The 15,456-nt window shown below is 33.9% G+C and overlaps 3 protein-coding genes across 3 annotated transcripts; all 3 read left to right on the forward strand.

Moving 5' to 3' along the window:
• The first annotated feature begins 1,943 nt into the window (after window positions 1–1,943).
• Window positions 1,944–3,582, forward strand: LOC107936007 (probable protein phosphatase 2C 25). The gene is made up of 3 exons (XM_016868639.2): window positions 1,944–2,538; window positions 2,619–2,960; window positions 3,058–3,582. Exons 1-3 carry the CDS (start codon window positions 2,083–2,085, stop codon window positions 3,400–3,402), a joined length of 1,143 nt encoding a protein of 380 aa, XP_016724128.1. The 5' UTR covers window positions 1,944–2,082; the 3' UTR covers window positions 3,403–3,582.
• A 3,254-nt stretch (window positions 3,583–6,836) lies between these two features.
• Window positions 6,837–8,477, forward strand: LOC107936027 (mitogen-activated protein kinase kinase kinase 18). Its single transcript, XM_016868672.2, has one exon. It carries the CDS (start codon window positions 7,020–7,022, stop codon window positions 8,460–8,462), a length of 1,443 nt encoding a protein of 480 aa, XP_016724161.2. The 5' UTR covers window positions 6,837–7,019; the 3' UTR covers window positions 8,463–8,477.
• A 3,303-nt stretch (window positions 8,478–11,780) lies between these two features.
• LOC107936067 (ran-binding protein 1 homolog a) lies at window positions 11,781–14,794 on the forward strand. The gene is made up of 4 exons (XM_016868713.2): window positions 11,781–12,586; window positions 12,690–12,841; window positions 12,940–13,065; window positions 14,348–14,794. The coding sequence occupies exons 1-4, from the start codon at window positions 12,432–12,434 to the stop codon at window positions 14,563–14,565; spliced, it is 651 nt and encodes a 216-aa protein (XP_016724202.1). The 5' UTR covers window positions 11,781–12,431; the 3' UTR covers window positions 14,566–14,794.
• Window positions 14,795–15,456: the final 662 nt, after the last annotated feature.

Genomic DNA, 15,456 nt, shown 5'->3' on the forward strand with positions numbered 1-15,456 from the left:
TTGCAAACCCAATAATAGTAAAACAAATGTCACATCTCTTAACATTGTGAATATATAACAATGGTAATGGGGAATGAGAGTTTAATTTGATGGAAGGATTGAACTGATGACTTGATGTTAGTGTTTTTAAAATCTATTTTATAGGCAAAGAGCTGATATAATAGTTGGGTATTTACCGTCTCAGATGTGGCTTGAATTTAAGTCGTGTTAGTCGCTGTTACTATTTTACTTTCCTCTTATAATTCCAAAAAAAAAAAAGTTGAGGTGTTTATAAAGCATACATTCAAACCTTGTGAAATTGATTTCAACTATGTAGTATTTGTATTTGGGCGTTATTAAACCTCTTTAAATTAATGTAATTAAGAAATATTATCAAATATAGAGATAAGAAAATCCCTATAAATTTTAATAAAAAAATAGAGTTAAATGATGATGAAGTCCAAGTTAGAAGAAGCTATTGTTACTAGAAAGATGAAGAAGAAAGTTAGATTGAATGGAGTAGAAGTAGAAGTAGTCAGTGCAGCCAGCCATTAAAGAAATGGTAAGATCAAATGTGCATGCTTTTCTTGACATGGTGCAAACCAGGTGCGGCCGCCATAATAGCCATTCCATTTAGCGCCGCAACGTATCATGTGGGACTGTGTCTTTGCCACCGAAACTTCAACCATATGACCACGTCAGCTTTTTCTTTTCTTACCCATTAACACCTCAGTTGACTCAACACTCAACCCACACTCTGTACACATGCTTTATATACGTTACGGATTTAATCACCTATTTTAATTATATTTTTAAAATCCGATATGATTTTTTTTAAGTAATATGTAAAAAATAATAAGTTGACATTGAATAGTAAGAATCGATTTAAGAAATTTATTGGATATCATTTGATCAAGGTTGGAGTTTAAAATCAATATTTTTGAGGATCAAAAAATCGGTAGCTGAACCGATTGGACCATTAATTTTTGATTTGATCAGTTTGGGTGGTTTAATACAAATAAATTATTAAAAATTCAAAGAATCATAGAAATAGATTTAGGTAATTTGATTGAGTTTTTGTCCGGTTCAATCCACCTATAACGATCTGTGGGTTAAGCAATTCTTTTACATCTCATGAAAATCGATACTCTTCCTCATTTTTCGATCAATATTATTCAAAATTTAATAAGCATAAATATTAAAAAATACTAAATCAGAATACAAAGATTAAATCCATGAATTAACGAATAATAGCAAAATTTGAACATATACAGAATTATGGAGTCAACGTACTAGTCTATTACGTGTTCGACCTTTTATTACTTCATGGGGGCACTCACCATCTCGCCCCTCCCACCACGCCTTCATTTTTTGTTATTTACTCTTTTGCCCCATTCTTTTCTTCCCATATTTCTTTAATCTAGTTAAATATAGATGTCATTAAAAGTTTTTTCTTTGAAGGAATGTTATGAAAAGTTAATTTCATTCTTATGTATATAAAAATATTAATTTCATTATAGGTTTTTATTATATTTGTTCTACTCGTAGTTCTTTCTCAACCCTTAAAATAAAAGTATAATATGCTTTAACATACTCGAACTCATGTCCTCCTGTACTAATAACAATGTCGATATCAATCTAGTTAAGACTCAATCGAGAACTAAATCGAATATTTTTAATCATAAAAAATTAATAATTCTAAAATCAGTTTAAAATATATATATTTAGAAATATTAGGTAACAACTAGACATTGGATAATGTTGTTTTTTATTATGGTTTCATAAAGTCTAAAAATGGGAGCAAAAATAATCTTAAAAAACAAAATGTGTAATTGGCTAAGGACACATTCTACAAATATCAAAGGAGTGCCCCCAAAATCAAACGCGATGTGGTCAATATATCTAAACCTTAACTACAATTCGCCATTAACACGCTAGCCAAGAACCTTCCACGCTCCGCCCTTTATATATACACTTCATATTTCATTACAACAACCGCAAAACCAAAAACCAAAACAAGCAAAACCCAAAATCTTACGTTGTAACTTGTTCCAGAAGAACATCAAAAGGGAAGAACAAAAGAGAAAACTGAGGGAAAACACGATGTCGTGTTCCGTCGCCGTATCCAAGTCGCCGGTGTTTTCTCCGTCGTCGCCTCTTTTCTGTCCGTCTCACGATGCCTTGAATTTGACGTTGACTCACCTTATACCTCCGTCGTCTTATCCGCCATCTCCCTCTCCGTCATCGCCTTTCATGCTCCGGCTTCAAAAACCGCCGACTGGGTCTTTGTTATCATCATCATCTGTTTCGACGTCGCCAACAGCATGTATGGGAGCGGGAACAGTTGAGACTATATTGAAGAGGAAAAGGCCGGCGAAGCTGGACATACCGGTGGCGAAAACGACGGCGAGTTTTGGAGCTCCGAAGACGCCGTGTGAAGTGAGGAGAGAGGTGGAGAGTGAGGGAGATGGGTTTTCTGTTTACTGTAAAAGAGGAAGGAAAGAAGCCATGGAAGATAGGTTCTCAGCTTCTGTTGAACTCCAAGGAGACTTCAAACAGGTAAATTTTTTTACAGCTTCTTTGTTTCAAATCATGTCTTAACTTGAATGGTTTGTTGATTGGATATGATGATTTTGCAGGCATTTTTTGGTGTTTTTGATGGACATGGAGGAGCTAAAGCTGCAGAATTCGCAGCCCAGAAACTGAGGAGGAACATATTAGATGAAGTTGATAGAAAAAGAGACAAAACAATGATAAAGGAAGCTGTTAAACAAGGTTATTTGAAGACAGATGCTGAATTTCTTAAACAAGATGTAGCCGGTGGCACATGCTGTGTGACAGCTTTGATACAAAATGGTAACCTTATTGTATCCAATGCCGGTGATTGTCGTGCCGTTTTGAGCAGAGCCGGTGTCGCGGAACCTCTCACCTCCGATCACCGACCTTCAAGGGAAGACGAGAAGGACCGAATCGAGACTTGGGTAAGCAGTTTCTCAATAAACCAAATGATGGATCCTTTAGGAACTTGTTCTGAACATTTTGACTGATGCCATATTGTGTGGAATTTGTTTCTTACAGGGTGGGTATGTGGATTTATGCCATGGTTCTTGGAGAATTCAAGGTTGTTTAGCTGTGTCTAGAGGGATAGGAGACAAGCATCTTAAACAATGGGTAATAGCTGAACCGGAGACAAACATCATTAACATAGAATCCGATTGCGAGTTCTTAATATTAGCCTCCGATGGCTTATGGGACAAGGTTAGCAATCAAGAAGCAATTGACATTGCTCGTCCAACATGTTTAGCTATCAACAAGACAATTGATCCATTGGTCGCCTGTAAAAAACTTGTACAACTTTCTGTTTCAAGAGGCTCGTCGGATGATATCAGTGTCATGCTCATTCAGCTGAGGAACTATATTTGATTCTCCCATTCAATTCCAACCATTGGCTTTGGCCTTATAGTGTCGCCACCCTCATGCTTTACTTGCATCATTTTTGTACTTACGGCTGAAGAAGAGATTACGGAGCCTCAGTTGTAAACTTGTTTATATGTATCACATTCTTTATTCATAGGGTTGTATATCATGAAATTCTTCATAAAAGGAAATTTCAATGGAGTATCACACACTTATCTAAAAATAAAATTATATTTGAGTTTTTATACTCAACAAATAGGGTTAAGGTAATGAAAAGTGTCTCATAAAATATTTAAAAGATAAATATATAAAAGAAATCAGACACATGATATTTTTTTTGGGTGAATTATAAGAGGATAACAAAATTTTAATAACAAGGTGAGTAGCATGACTTAAACTTATAGTACACTTGAGGCGGTGAATACCTTGACCATCAAGTCAGCAAATGGGGCTCAACACATGATAATTTTTTAAGTCCATTTATGAAATTAAAAAAATAATCGTACTAATCCATTGTATAAAGATGATTATTATACAAATCAAAATTATATACAATTAACTTAAAATATTAACACTTTGGTTAATTATCCTTAATTATTTTAAAATGGATAAATTAACCAAGAGGGATTGGGAAGGTGTTTTTACCTAATCCATTATATAATTGGAATAAAACAATTATTGTTGACCACTTTGACGGTGTCAACCATCTTCTTACTGTTTCAGTCCTTGCAAGCTTGGTACATGTATTATGTGTCATGTAATATATTTTCAATCATGTCAATTCCTCCAGTTAAGTTTGTTATCAGCTGTCCAATTAGGACCCTTTCAATGATTTGACTCACTCAAATAACACATGAAACGACCAAAATTAGTGTCCAGTACTGTGTCTTTTGTTTTGTCGTATCTGCCTGGAAACATGGTGGAAAGAGCAAGTTGGGGTTTGTTGGTATCGCATCATTCATGTTTATGTCTTAAAACCAAAACACATGCAAAGTAAATGAAAGGACAAGAAGATCCATTGGACTTGGTTTCATCTTTGTTACATGCACTTCCAATGAACCAACAACAACTAATATTTTAATATGAAACTCAACAGAGCCAACCACACCAAATGGAAGATGCATGCAACCATAAACTACTGCCGACCACCCCATATATATATATTAGCCTTGGAACAACTACTATCACGTGCGCAAATAAATCGTGAGACACGAAAAGGCGTGATGGGGTTAGGGAGATTCGTGATATTAACTTACCATTCTAATTAAGAGAAAGGCACTTCCTAAACTCCAACACCTATATTTTATATCTATAATATATGTCTTCTACGTACATACAGAGATTCAATGAACAAAACATCAGATTTCAGCCATACATTCATTTTTAGTAACCAAAAGTTATTCCCCATTCAGCTTTACCTTTTACGTAAAAAATACTTCATTTTCTCCCTTTGTGAAAGGTAATTGCTCTAAGCTTATCCAATTGCAACTTTAAAACCATATTAGAGTTCTAACCCATTATGTAAGCGTGATTACCTACTTAAATCAATTGAATAAGGTAAAAGCATTAAAGACTCAATTTTCTGAATCAGGTTGTATTTTGTTATATTTATTTAAAAAATAAGTAAATTAATCTATATATGTTAGATCAAGGAGGGAACTGTTTATTCTGTTAAAAATTGGTCACATATCACTGTATGATTATTCTATTAACCACACCAAATGTTAACAGTACAAATGGATGAAAATTGCTAACGTATGGAGATTAATTTACCCATTTTTTGAGTAAAGGGTAAAATGTAATATAACTCCTGATACAAACGCCTTCATGGTACTTTTACTTTAAGCAAAATATGTTAAAAACTTATTATTCTGTTAAAAATTTCACCTATTTTTACTATTAAAAACCGGTTATTGTATATCAACATAAAATACACGTGTCATTGTATGATTATTTCGTTAATCATGCACGTTTTTAATAGTACAAATAGATAAAATTTTCAATAAAAATAAATAATCGATTTACCCTTAAATAATCTTTTACCCAAATATATATATTAATATCCAAACTTGAAATTTAGTGTGAAGTTGCCAATAAGTACCATTTTTCTGGTCATAAAATCTTATCCTAATCCCTATAACAAATGGCCAAATTGATGATTATATTTAAGGAAGTTTGTGACTGTCACGTAAGGGTGTCCCAAAACTACTCATCTTTGTAAAGATTCGTATGGAGATATGGCCTTGTGACATACATAGAGTTGTCATTTACGAAATATTTTACTCTCCTTTTTTAATAATATTCTATTAACATAAAATAAAATAAATTAATTAATTAATTGAAGCTGGTGGGTGCACGTCAACAGACACAGACTTCTACTCAAAACTCTCGCTACAAAGCGCAAAACGGCAGATCATGAGCAAGATCGAGACAGCTTGGGGATCTTTGTCCCTCTCTTTAACCACTAACAACCTCAAGTTCTTTGGTTTTACAACGTGTACCCAACACTTTTCTGCCACGTAAACTGGTCGTTACACCCTACATTTATATATTTTTGTTCCCAAGTCTCAAATTTTCAATCCAACACCAAACTAACCATCTCTGCACTGGACTTTGTCCTTTTTCCCATTTTTGTCCCATTGTTTCCCTTCACAACCACGTGTCTTTAATTTTTTAATAAATTAGACTAATGTGACTAAATTGCTATTAAATTTATGTTTTGATTATTTAACTTTAAAAGATTATAAATTTGTCACTTAATTATTTAAATTTTTTCATTTAAATCTCTAAACGGTTAAAATCGTTATTGTATGACTTGTACTATTCGTATAATCTGCACCAATCGAAACTCTCTATTCTCCTTCTTTTCTACAGTTCAATTTTTTCATGAAACAACTTTAAACACCATGAATTTACAAACTAAAATTCAAATAGTTTTTTATTCGATATTTGATATTGATCGTCAGATTGACTTAGATCTAAAATATGTTCTCCTATTTGTTATTAGGTACTAATAATTGAAACGTCGCTTAAACCTTGCTAGCCAAACTTAAAAAAAAATCTAATAACTTAAATAAATATTTTTAATGATTCATTGATTATTTTATAACTTTTTAAAATTAAATAATCAAAATATAAATTTACAAAGAATTTGGGGGTGTAATTTACCTTCTTCTTTTTTCTTTTAGGATAACAACTCATTTCTTAAGCAGAGTATAATAAATTGCCTGCGTGCCAATTTTATACAAGTAAACAAATGATTCGGACACGTTTTAGGCATGGTTTTCATATAAATTTTTGGTTTTCCATGAATCGTGTGAGCTAATGCCATGACATGACAGCTACACGCTCCCACTGTCCCTAACAACAACCAATCAATGGCAAGAACAAATCTTGCAAGTAAATAATTACTCCCCAGTCCCCCGCCCTCAGATAAGGATAAAACCCAGAATCATCCCCCCCACAAACAAGTTTAGTAATATCTTTATACTGACATTATCAAACAGTTTACCCAATTATCCATTTCTATATTCCACACCTACTTAAATACCCATTTGGGCCCTCAAAAGAACAAGCTAAACTGAATCGAAGAAAAAAAAAAACAAGGTTTTTGAGTTTCAAAAATGGGGAAACAGAGCAATACCCAGAAAATTTCTTGGACTAAAGGGAAGTGTTTAGGTAAAGGCTCCTTTGGTACTGTAAGCTTGGCGATTAATGAATTAGATGGGTCTGTTTTTGCAGTAAAATGTGTTGATTTAGCAACGTGTTTACCAAACCAGTTGGAGTCTTTGGAGAATGAAATCAGGATCCTCCGTTCGTTTTCTTCTCCTTTTGTCGTTGAGTACCTCGGCGATGACGTTACTAGTTATGAGTTTCTGACGACGTCTTACCGGAATCTTCACATGGAGTACTTACAAGGTGGCACCGTTGTTGATTTTGGGGCATTTAAACGCCGGTTGGCTGACGTGGACGAGCGGATTTTACGGTGGCAAACACGGTGCTTGGTTTCGGCTTTGAAATACGTGCACGGTCAAGGCATTGTACACTGTGACGTGAAAGGGAAGAATGCTTTGGTGGGCTCCGATTTGGCTACTGTAAAGCTTGCGGATTTCGGCTCGACGGTTGATATTAAAATGGAAAGCGCGGGAAACAGGTGTATGTCCCTGATCACGCCACGCGGAAGCCCTCTATGGATGGCACCGGAGGTGATTCGCGGCGAGTATCAAGGGCCGGAGAGTGACGTTTGGTCTTTAGGATGCACCGTCATCGAGATGGTCACAGGGAAACCAGCTTGGGAGGACCATGGGTTTAATTCACTGAGTCGAATTGCTAACTCGGATGAATTGCCTGAGTTACCGACTCAGTTATCTGAACTCGGTAAGGATTTCGTAAAGAAGTGTTTGAGAAGGGATCGGAATCAAAGGTGGAGCTGCGATCAGCTGCTGCAGCATCCATTTTTAGCATCGGCTTCGCCGCCGAATACGACCAAGGGATCATCTCCACGTTGCGTGCTTGATTTCGCCAACTTGGATTTCGAAGAGGACGAAAATACAGAGAATGTTGACGATTCGGCGAGGGAGAGGATTTGTAAATTAGCGACTGTAAGAGGGGTAGTTTGGGAATCTGATGGGTGGATGGCGGTAAGGAGTTTGAGTTTCCTTCGTGTATACAGTGTGAATTGTGAGGAAGGGATAAATACGGAATATCTAGAGTCGATGAGGACAGGTTTGGAATTTCCCGATTGTTTTGATGGTAGTAATTCAGTTGAGTGGCAGTGTGGTAACTCCGAGGATGTTAGAGGGTTAAAATCGTCAAGTGCTAGGCTAAGGTGCGACTTCTCCGCCCTTAGGAGCCATGGGTATAGGTCAGAAAATGTGGAGTTAGCGGTGGATAAGGGAGAGTTCAGATTCTACAGATATTGTAATTTGTTATTACAATTATTTTTAAGTAATTTAAGAATATTCAGATATATTTTATATTTGATATTTGTTCTAATTACTACTTTGTTACAACTATTTTTGAGTAATTTAATTAATCCCAAACTTTCGCAGTCAACACAAGCATAAAACCCCTTACTTAATGAGTAATAGTATTGTTGCTAGTTATTCAATTTAGTCACTAGTTAAGTAGCAAAAAATATTCTGTCAATTACAAGTTTTGGTCAAGGATTCAAAGATTCATGCACAAACTTAACCCCTCTCTCATTTATTTTAAAAAATTACAAAATGGTCATTGAATTATTCGAAAGTTTTCATTATTGGGCTGTTAAAATCACTATTGTATGGCCTTCTCTATTTGCACCACTTGTATCAATCAAAAGCTCTTCTCCTTCTCTTCTACAGTACAATTTTTTTTATAAAACAACCTTGAATATTACGAATTTGTGAACCAAATCCAAATAACTTTTTTTTTTAATCTTTGACACTAGCCATCAGATAACTTGGATGTATGATATGTTATTCTACTTGTCGATGAGTACTGATGCATTGTACCGATGAGTACTTAAAAAGAAACTTTTAAATAGTTCAGTAACGTTTTATAACATCTTAAAGTTGAGTAACCAAAATATAAATTATTAGGAGGGTTTAATTTAAATTTCAACCCTATATTTTATAAAACTTGAGAAATTAGTCATTTCTAATTTGTTGGTTGAATAGTTGATTTTTTTTAAAATAAGAAAAATATATTCTCAATTTTTATAAAGTAGAGTGATTAATTATTAGTGTGTTGCGACCTTGGCTGTTGGAATGCTGTTATGATAAAACTAGGTTCAAGGTACAAGTTGCTTACGATGTGGGATGATAATCTTTCTTTTCATTCAACAACTCGCCAATTATATAAGTCTGAAGTTGACAATTTACTAAAATATTAAGAAATAAAGATATGGTTGGTTGTCAAGAAACAATGGTAAGAAGAGAGATTAACAAAAGTCAAAGAACAGGCAAAACATTGGTTTGGAACTAAACGATGAGTCTGTATTCTTCCCACATAGAGGTTCATGGTAGCTACTATTTAATTACAAAGTAATTGAACACTTAAATGGAAGCTGGATTGGATGCTTCTTGCTGTCGAAACATCCCCTCTTCACTGTCTGGCCAGGAAGATTATGGTGTCTGGTAACAGACAACATCGGAGATTTCCATATAATTAAGAAATTGCCAACTAATAAATAGATTATCATATATATAAAATAAAATCACTGCATGTACGTACAATGTTAGATTCTTTTCTTCGTTTGCATTTGAAGGTTCCCACGACTTTGTTCTCTGTTTCTTACATGGATTAGTTTTAATATAAAATGGCTGTTGGGTCTAGTGTTGGAAGGTTCATTGTTAATTGTAGTAAAGATAAGGGCAGGTTTCAGATATAATAATGATACTAGACTTGTACAGTCTCTCTTTTGTTCGCCATGTGATCAGTTTTCTTATTGTTGGCTCTGTAAATATGCGACTCCATTACACAGCTTTAGGGTCTCTTCCTGAGCTTGTTGTACGTAGTCTTTTTCATTCTACTATCTATGTTTTTCTCTCTACTTTTTTATCACTGAAAGCAGAGATAGCTGCCCCCAGTATGGTAAAAATGCTTTATAATCTCTTTAAAAATTTTGAAATTATAAGATGGTAAATTCTCAATTTAATTCCACTAAAAATGGTTCTCTATCGACTTAATCTGGCTTCATGGTCTTGCTGTAATGCCATGAACGGTGGGAGGGGACTTGACCCTCCTAACTCTTTTTGGTTTAACTATTTCTTAGGTCACTGCCAAATTCAAATTAAACAATTTGAGCATTGGCCCCCTAGCTTTTTTGGTTTAAGCGTCTCTTAGGTCCCTATTAAATTTGAATTAGACAAATTGAGCATTGCCCCCATTTCATTGAAAATTAGGCAAATTATTATTAATTTTTAAATTGATGGCTTAACAATTAAGATTTCAAAAAAATCCCCTTTTTTTAGTAAATTATACAAATAGTCACTTTTGTTTGTCTCAAATTACATTTTAGTTTCTTATGTTATCATTTTGTCACGAAGTAGTCACTCTACTATTAAACTTTCTTACCTCCTTAAAGACACTTCTATGTGACAGTCCAAATGGACTTTAAATGCCAACTTGGATGTTCAGTTGCTAGGATGAAAACAAGTTTTTAATGAAATAAATTTAATTTGGACTACCATGTAGGACCATTGCTAGGGAGGTAACATAGCTTAACAATAGAGTGACCACTTCGTAACAAAATGATAATATAAGAGACTAAAACGTAATATTTCAAACATAAGTGGCTAAAATATAATTTGGAGCAAACAAAAATAACTATTTTTTTAATTTACTCTTTTTTAAAATTTTTACAGATCTTTTAAAAATATCTAAATATATTATATATCTTTTAAGCATATATTTAAGAATATATTATATATTTTTCAGATATTTAGGAATATATTATATATCTTTCTTATTTCTGTGTGACAATGACAGTATAAACATTATGAATACTCATAAGGTGTATGAATAAAATTGAAAGGGATTACTCTATTTTTGTTTTTTCTTTTCCAAACTGTTTGCTTCTTATCTTTTATTTTGCGTACGCGGTGGTATCAACCTCTAGTCTGACTATCGCCTGCTTTTTAACACAACAAATTTTTTTATTGTTCTCAATAAAATTGAACATAACTCTCTGTTTACTTGGGTACTCAAGATTGACCCGATGATTTTATTACTCTTATTCGATTAAAACTAGACAATGTTGATGATTGGGTTTATGCTATTCGTGTTACACTATCGACTTTTGAATGCATTAGATGATAAATTGGTTAACTGCTGAGAAGTGGCAGTTCTAGGAAAGGTAAAGGATGCAATAACGAACGTCCCTCAAATTATCTTTTGATTTAGTTATATGTTTTTGTTGATTTCTTGTTCCATTTGAGTAAATGGGTTGTGGTGATAGACATGTTTTCTTAGTCTTTCACTGAGATTGAGTATAGGTTGAGTTAAAATGAACGAAGTTTTTATTATTGAATAAGATTGAAAAAGGATTATTCTATTGTTGTTATCTATACTATCTTTTTTTCTTCTTTCTCGTCTTCTTCATTTTCACTCTCCGCTAAGCTCTTCGTTATTTGTCTCCCCATTCCCCAAGTTTGATATACACTTGTGACTTTTGCTTTTCTCAATTTCTAGCAGGTGTCAATTCGCATTAAAAAGTAAAATTATAAACGCTTTTCTATTTTTTTATTGACATTTTCTCCATTTGTAAATTTGTTCGATCATTTTACTTTTATATAATTATGATTTCATAATGGTATTTAATTTTCAATTGTAATTGCCGAACTTTTAAAAATATAAAAAAATGATTTACAAATTAGTATGGGTGAAAACGAAAATGACGATGAAATTTCGAGCGGAATAGAAGTTGAACAATTTGTCATTCTGGAAGCAAAATCTTGTCCTTTTTATTCTTAAATTGTTGATATTGGATCGAATTAATGTAGATTGAATCGCTTCGAGAGAGGTCTTTTGCAGTTTGAAAATTTCAAATTTTCTAGATCGATCATTTTTGACTAGACTGAAGTCATTTCAAGTTGTTTCGATAATTTGTAGTCAGAATTAGGGTGATTTTTTGGCCGAAAGAATTAAGTGGCTACGATTGTCGACTTTTATGAATAATTCGAATTGATCTGTGTAATTTTAGTGTGTTATTAGTGTCATAGGTGACGGCGCCGGCGGAGAAAGAAAGGGGCATGGAGGTGGCGCGAAAGAAAAGATGGCGCTTTCAAGACTAGTAAGTGACTCATTTCTTACTTGTTAAGGAGTTTAAATCAAATAATTAATTAATTAAATTTGTTTTTAAATAATAATTTAAAAGAAATGAAAGAGGCGATTTGAGTTGAGAGGTTAATAAACTATTAAACTACACTGAATTCATCAAAAAAGAATTTTACCATCAAATAACTTCCTTATCGCTAATATATATAAAAAACCCTATACCCCAAAATATTCTACCGCCAGCAAATCTCCAACGCATCACTCTGAACAAAGTAATCATGGCAAGCAAAGAACCAGATCACGAGCACAGAGAAGACGAGGATGCCGCCCCCGCCGAGGAAGAAGACACCGGAGCTCAAATTGCCCCTATCATCAAGCTCGAGGAAGTCGCCGTCAGCACCGGCGAGGAAAACGAAGATCCGATGCTCGATCTGTCTGTATTCTTCTCTTTTACTTATATTTGTATTTCCGATTCAAATGTTCTCCGATTTTTCTACAAATTCGAACGATCTGAATATATTTATTTTATTGATTAGGAAGTCGAAGCTCTACCGATTTGATAAAGAAGGCAATCAATGGAAAGAGAGAGGCGCTGGTACTGTGAAGCTGTTGAAGCACAAAGAGACTGGAAAAGTTCGCCTTGTTATGAGGCAATCTAAGACTCTCAAGATCTGCGCCAATCATTTAGGTTCGTTCTCTTTGTTTTTCTCTTCCTCGATTCGGTGTCTGCTTAGATTTCTTTTCTTACTTGTTTCATAATGTTTATTAACTAAAATATTTGTCCAGTGTTGCCGACTATGACGGTGCAGGAGCACGCAGGGAACGACAAATCGTGCCTGTGGCACGCTTCTGACTACGCTGATGGTGAATTGAAAGATGAACTGTTCTGCATTCGTTTTGCATCTGTGGAAAGTATGTATATTTTTTTTTACAGTAAACCATTTTGCTTCCTTTTGTTTGCAAAATGAAATCGAATGGATTTTGTTTCAATTATTTGTTTTACTCTAAGATCTGGAGCTGCAAGTTAGGTTTTTAGTAACTCGAGAATGTTTGAGAGTCGAGCATTGGTATATTCTTCAAGTAGTTAGTGACTAGCATTTTCTCTTATTGATTGTTTGAGTGCTTGGTTTAACAAAATTCTAAGGTTTATACTTCAATTCCAAGCAATTGAAATTTAAAATTATATTTGATGAAGTGAAAAACTTTGAGGCAGATTCTTGCTGATTTTTTCCCCTCTATTTCTCCATATGGCTGTGTTAGGAGAACATAAAAATAGCTGTTCTAGATGGTCTTGTTTGTGGTTATAGAGTGCTAGAAAGGTTTATTGAAAATTTCCTTTTGTTCCTTTATGGGTAATTGCATGTTCTTTTTGTGGTTGCTGGAAAACTGCAAAATACCGAACATGAAGAAATTAGATATATTAGTAAGAATACTGTTACACCTAAATGTTGAGTAAATAATATAGTCCTGTTCCCTTCAAAGTTGCCATGAACTTCGGGTTTTCACCTTGCTTGGGTAGCTAAGTTGAAAAATTGTATTTTAGGTGATTTTTCTTATGGATGGAGGATTTCTATGATGACAAATTGAAGTATCTTCGCATGTTTTCCCTAGTGCTTTTCTTGGGTTCGATATTTCTTCATTTGGAGAACTGATTAGATGGTAATGTGGTATATTATCATTTCATTTAAATAGAATTTTTTTCCATATTGATTACAAAATGTCGGTTAAATACAAACTATGGTTATCCAACTGAAGAAATATAAAATTAACTATTGTTGCTTGAGTACTAGCTGTTTGCTTTGAATTATTGAATGATCTTTTAATCCCTAAATACTTGGTCTTATAGTGTTCTGTATCATTGTGCAAGTCTTTTAGACCGAGTAATAGAAATAGTTTGTTTATGATTTGGGGTCTTTAATGTAATAAGTAATAATAATAATCATATTTTAGTGCTTGATATGTCACGTGAAGTGTTTCATTAAAAAGTTGTTTCTGTAGGCTTTACTGTTTCTTGTAAAGAAAGTGTTAACAAGAATAATTAACGTAGCTGGGTTTGCATTGTAGTTATAGATTAGCTTGCAATGGTCCTTTTGTAATTTGCCTTCTCTTTTTCCCTTTGTTTGACTAATTCTCTATTCATTGGGGGGAGCAAAGCATTCTAGTTTTAGCTGATTTTTCTTGTTCTTGAAATTAGATTGCAAAACCTTCATGCAAATGTTCCAAGAAGTTGCTGAATCACAAAAACCAAAAGAGGAAAATAAAGATGCATCTGCTGCTGCTGGACTGCTGGAGAAGTTGAGCGTTGATGAAAAGAAGACCGAGGATAAAGCCGGAGAGGAGAAAAAGGAAACAGAAGCCACAGAAAAGGCAGATACCGAGAAGAAAGATGGGGAGGCAGCTTCCTCAACTTAAAAGGCGGTTGGGTTTGTTTTCCATGCCATGTACTTTTGGCGAATATGGTGAGAGTAGTCTCTGGCATATTCCTCGGATGGAACTAGATGTGTTATTGGTTGGAATGGTCTCGAGTGTTTGTTGAGGTTTGGTTGTACCCTGGGTCATGTTTGCATGTTGAGATTCATGTTTTACGGTCATTCAACCGGGTTTTCCCCAGTATTATACTATCATGCTGAATTTTTCTTTATGCTCATTCCATGCATTGACAAAATATAAAAAAGGTTTTTTTTTTTTTTGGGGGGGGGGTGGTTTAGTTATTTGAAATTTGGATCTTTGTGTCTTGAGAATAGAGTTTGGGTGACAAGAAATTTGGTTTGCCTGAATTTGGCTAAAAGTCGTATGCTAGTTTTAGCTAAACTTCTGATATATGGATTTAAGAAATGATTACGAAATGGCCGGCCCCAAAAGAGACTTAATTAAAGCAATTTTTTTTTAATGATTTGAGATAAATATTGAAAGTATGCATATGTGAAATTTTGATCATGGTTTAAATGTTTATACTAATTTTTAATTTTGATTCAATTTTATGCCTTTAGAGGGATAACTATATATCTTTATTTTTATATTGGATAGTATGATGTAGATAATGATGTTAGTGGTTTGCAGCTTGTAAAAATTGACAAATTGAATTAAAGTAAAATTATATATATAATTACATAAAACTTATGTTATACCCATTACTTTATTTGATGATTCTTGAGCTTCAATTTGACTGGGCTCGGTTGTATTAAAAATACTTCAAAATCAAGTCTAATGACCCTTTTGGACGAAACCGTAAGATTTAAATGGCAAAATGGAACAGCAGGAGGATGGTTTTGTATACGTTAATGTTTTTTTGTTAAAGTGAAT

Source organism: Gossypium hirsutum, chromosome D13 (assembly GCF_007990345.1).
Source record: "Gossypium hirsutum isolate 1008001.06 chromosome D13, Gossypium_hirsutum_v2.1, whole genome shotgun sequence".
In the NCBI taxonomy this organism is placed as follows: domain Eukaryota; kingdom Viridiplantae; phylum Streptophyta; class Magnoliopsida; order Malvales; family Malvaceae; genus Gossypium; species Gossypium hirsutum.

Coding starts and splice junctions, on each gene's coding strand:
- LOC107936007 (XM_016868639.2), top strand. CDS start 2,083: ATGTCGTGTTCCGTCGCCGTATCCAAGTCGCCGGTGTTTTCTCCGTCG. Junction 2,539..2,618: donor TCCAAGGAGACTTCAAACAG/GTAAATTTTTTT, acceptor ATGATTTTGCAG/GCATTTTTTGGTGTTTTTGA. Junction 2,961..3,057: donor AGGACCGAATCGAGACTTGG/GTAAGCAGTTTC, acceptor TGTTTCTTACAG/GGTGGGTATGTGGATTTATG.
- LOC107936027 (XM_016868672.2), top strand. CDS start 7,020: ATGGGGAAACAGAGCAATACCCAGAAAATTTCTTGGACTAAAGGGAAG.
- LOC107936067 (XM_016868713.2), top strand. CDS start 12,432: ATGGCAAGCAAAGAACCAGATCACGAGCACAGAGAAGACGAGGATGCC. Junction 12,587..12,689: donor GAAGATCCGATGCTCGATCT/GTCTGTATTCTT, acceptor TTTATTGATTAG/GAAGTCGAAGCTCTACCGAT. Junction 12,842..12,939: donor GATCTGCGCCAATCATTTAG/GTTCGTTCTCTT, acceptor ATATTTGTCCAG/TGTTGCCGACTATGACGGTG.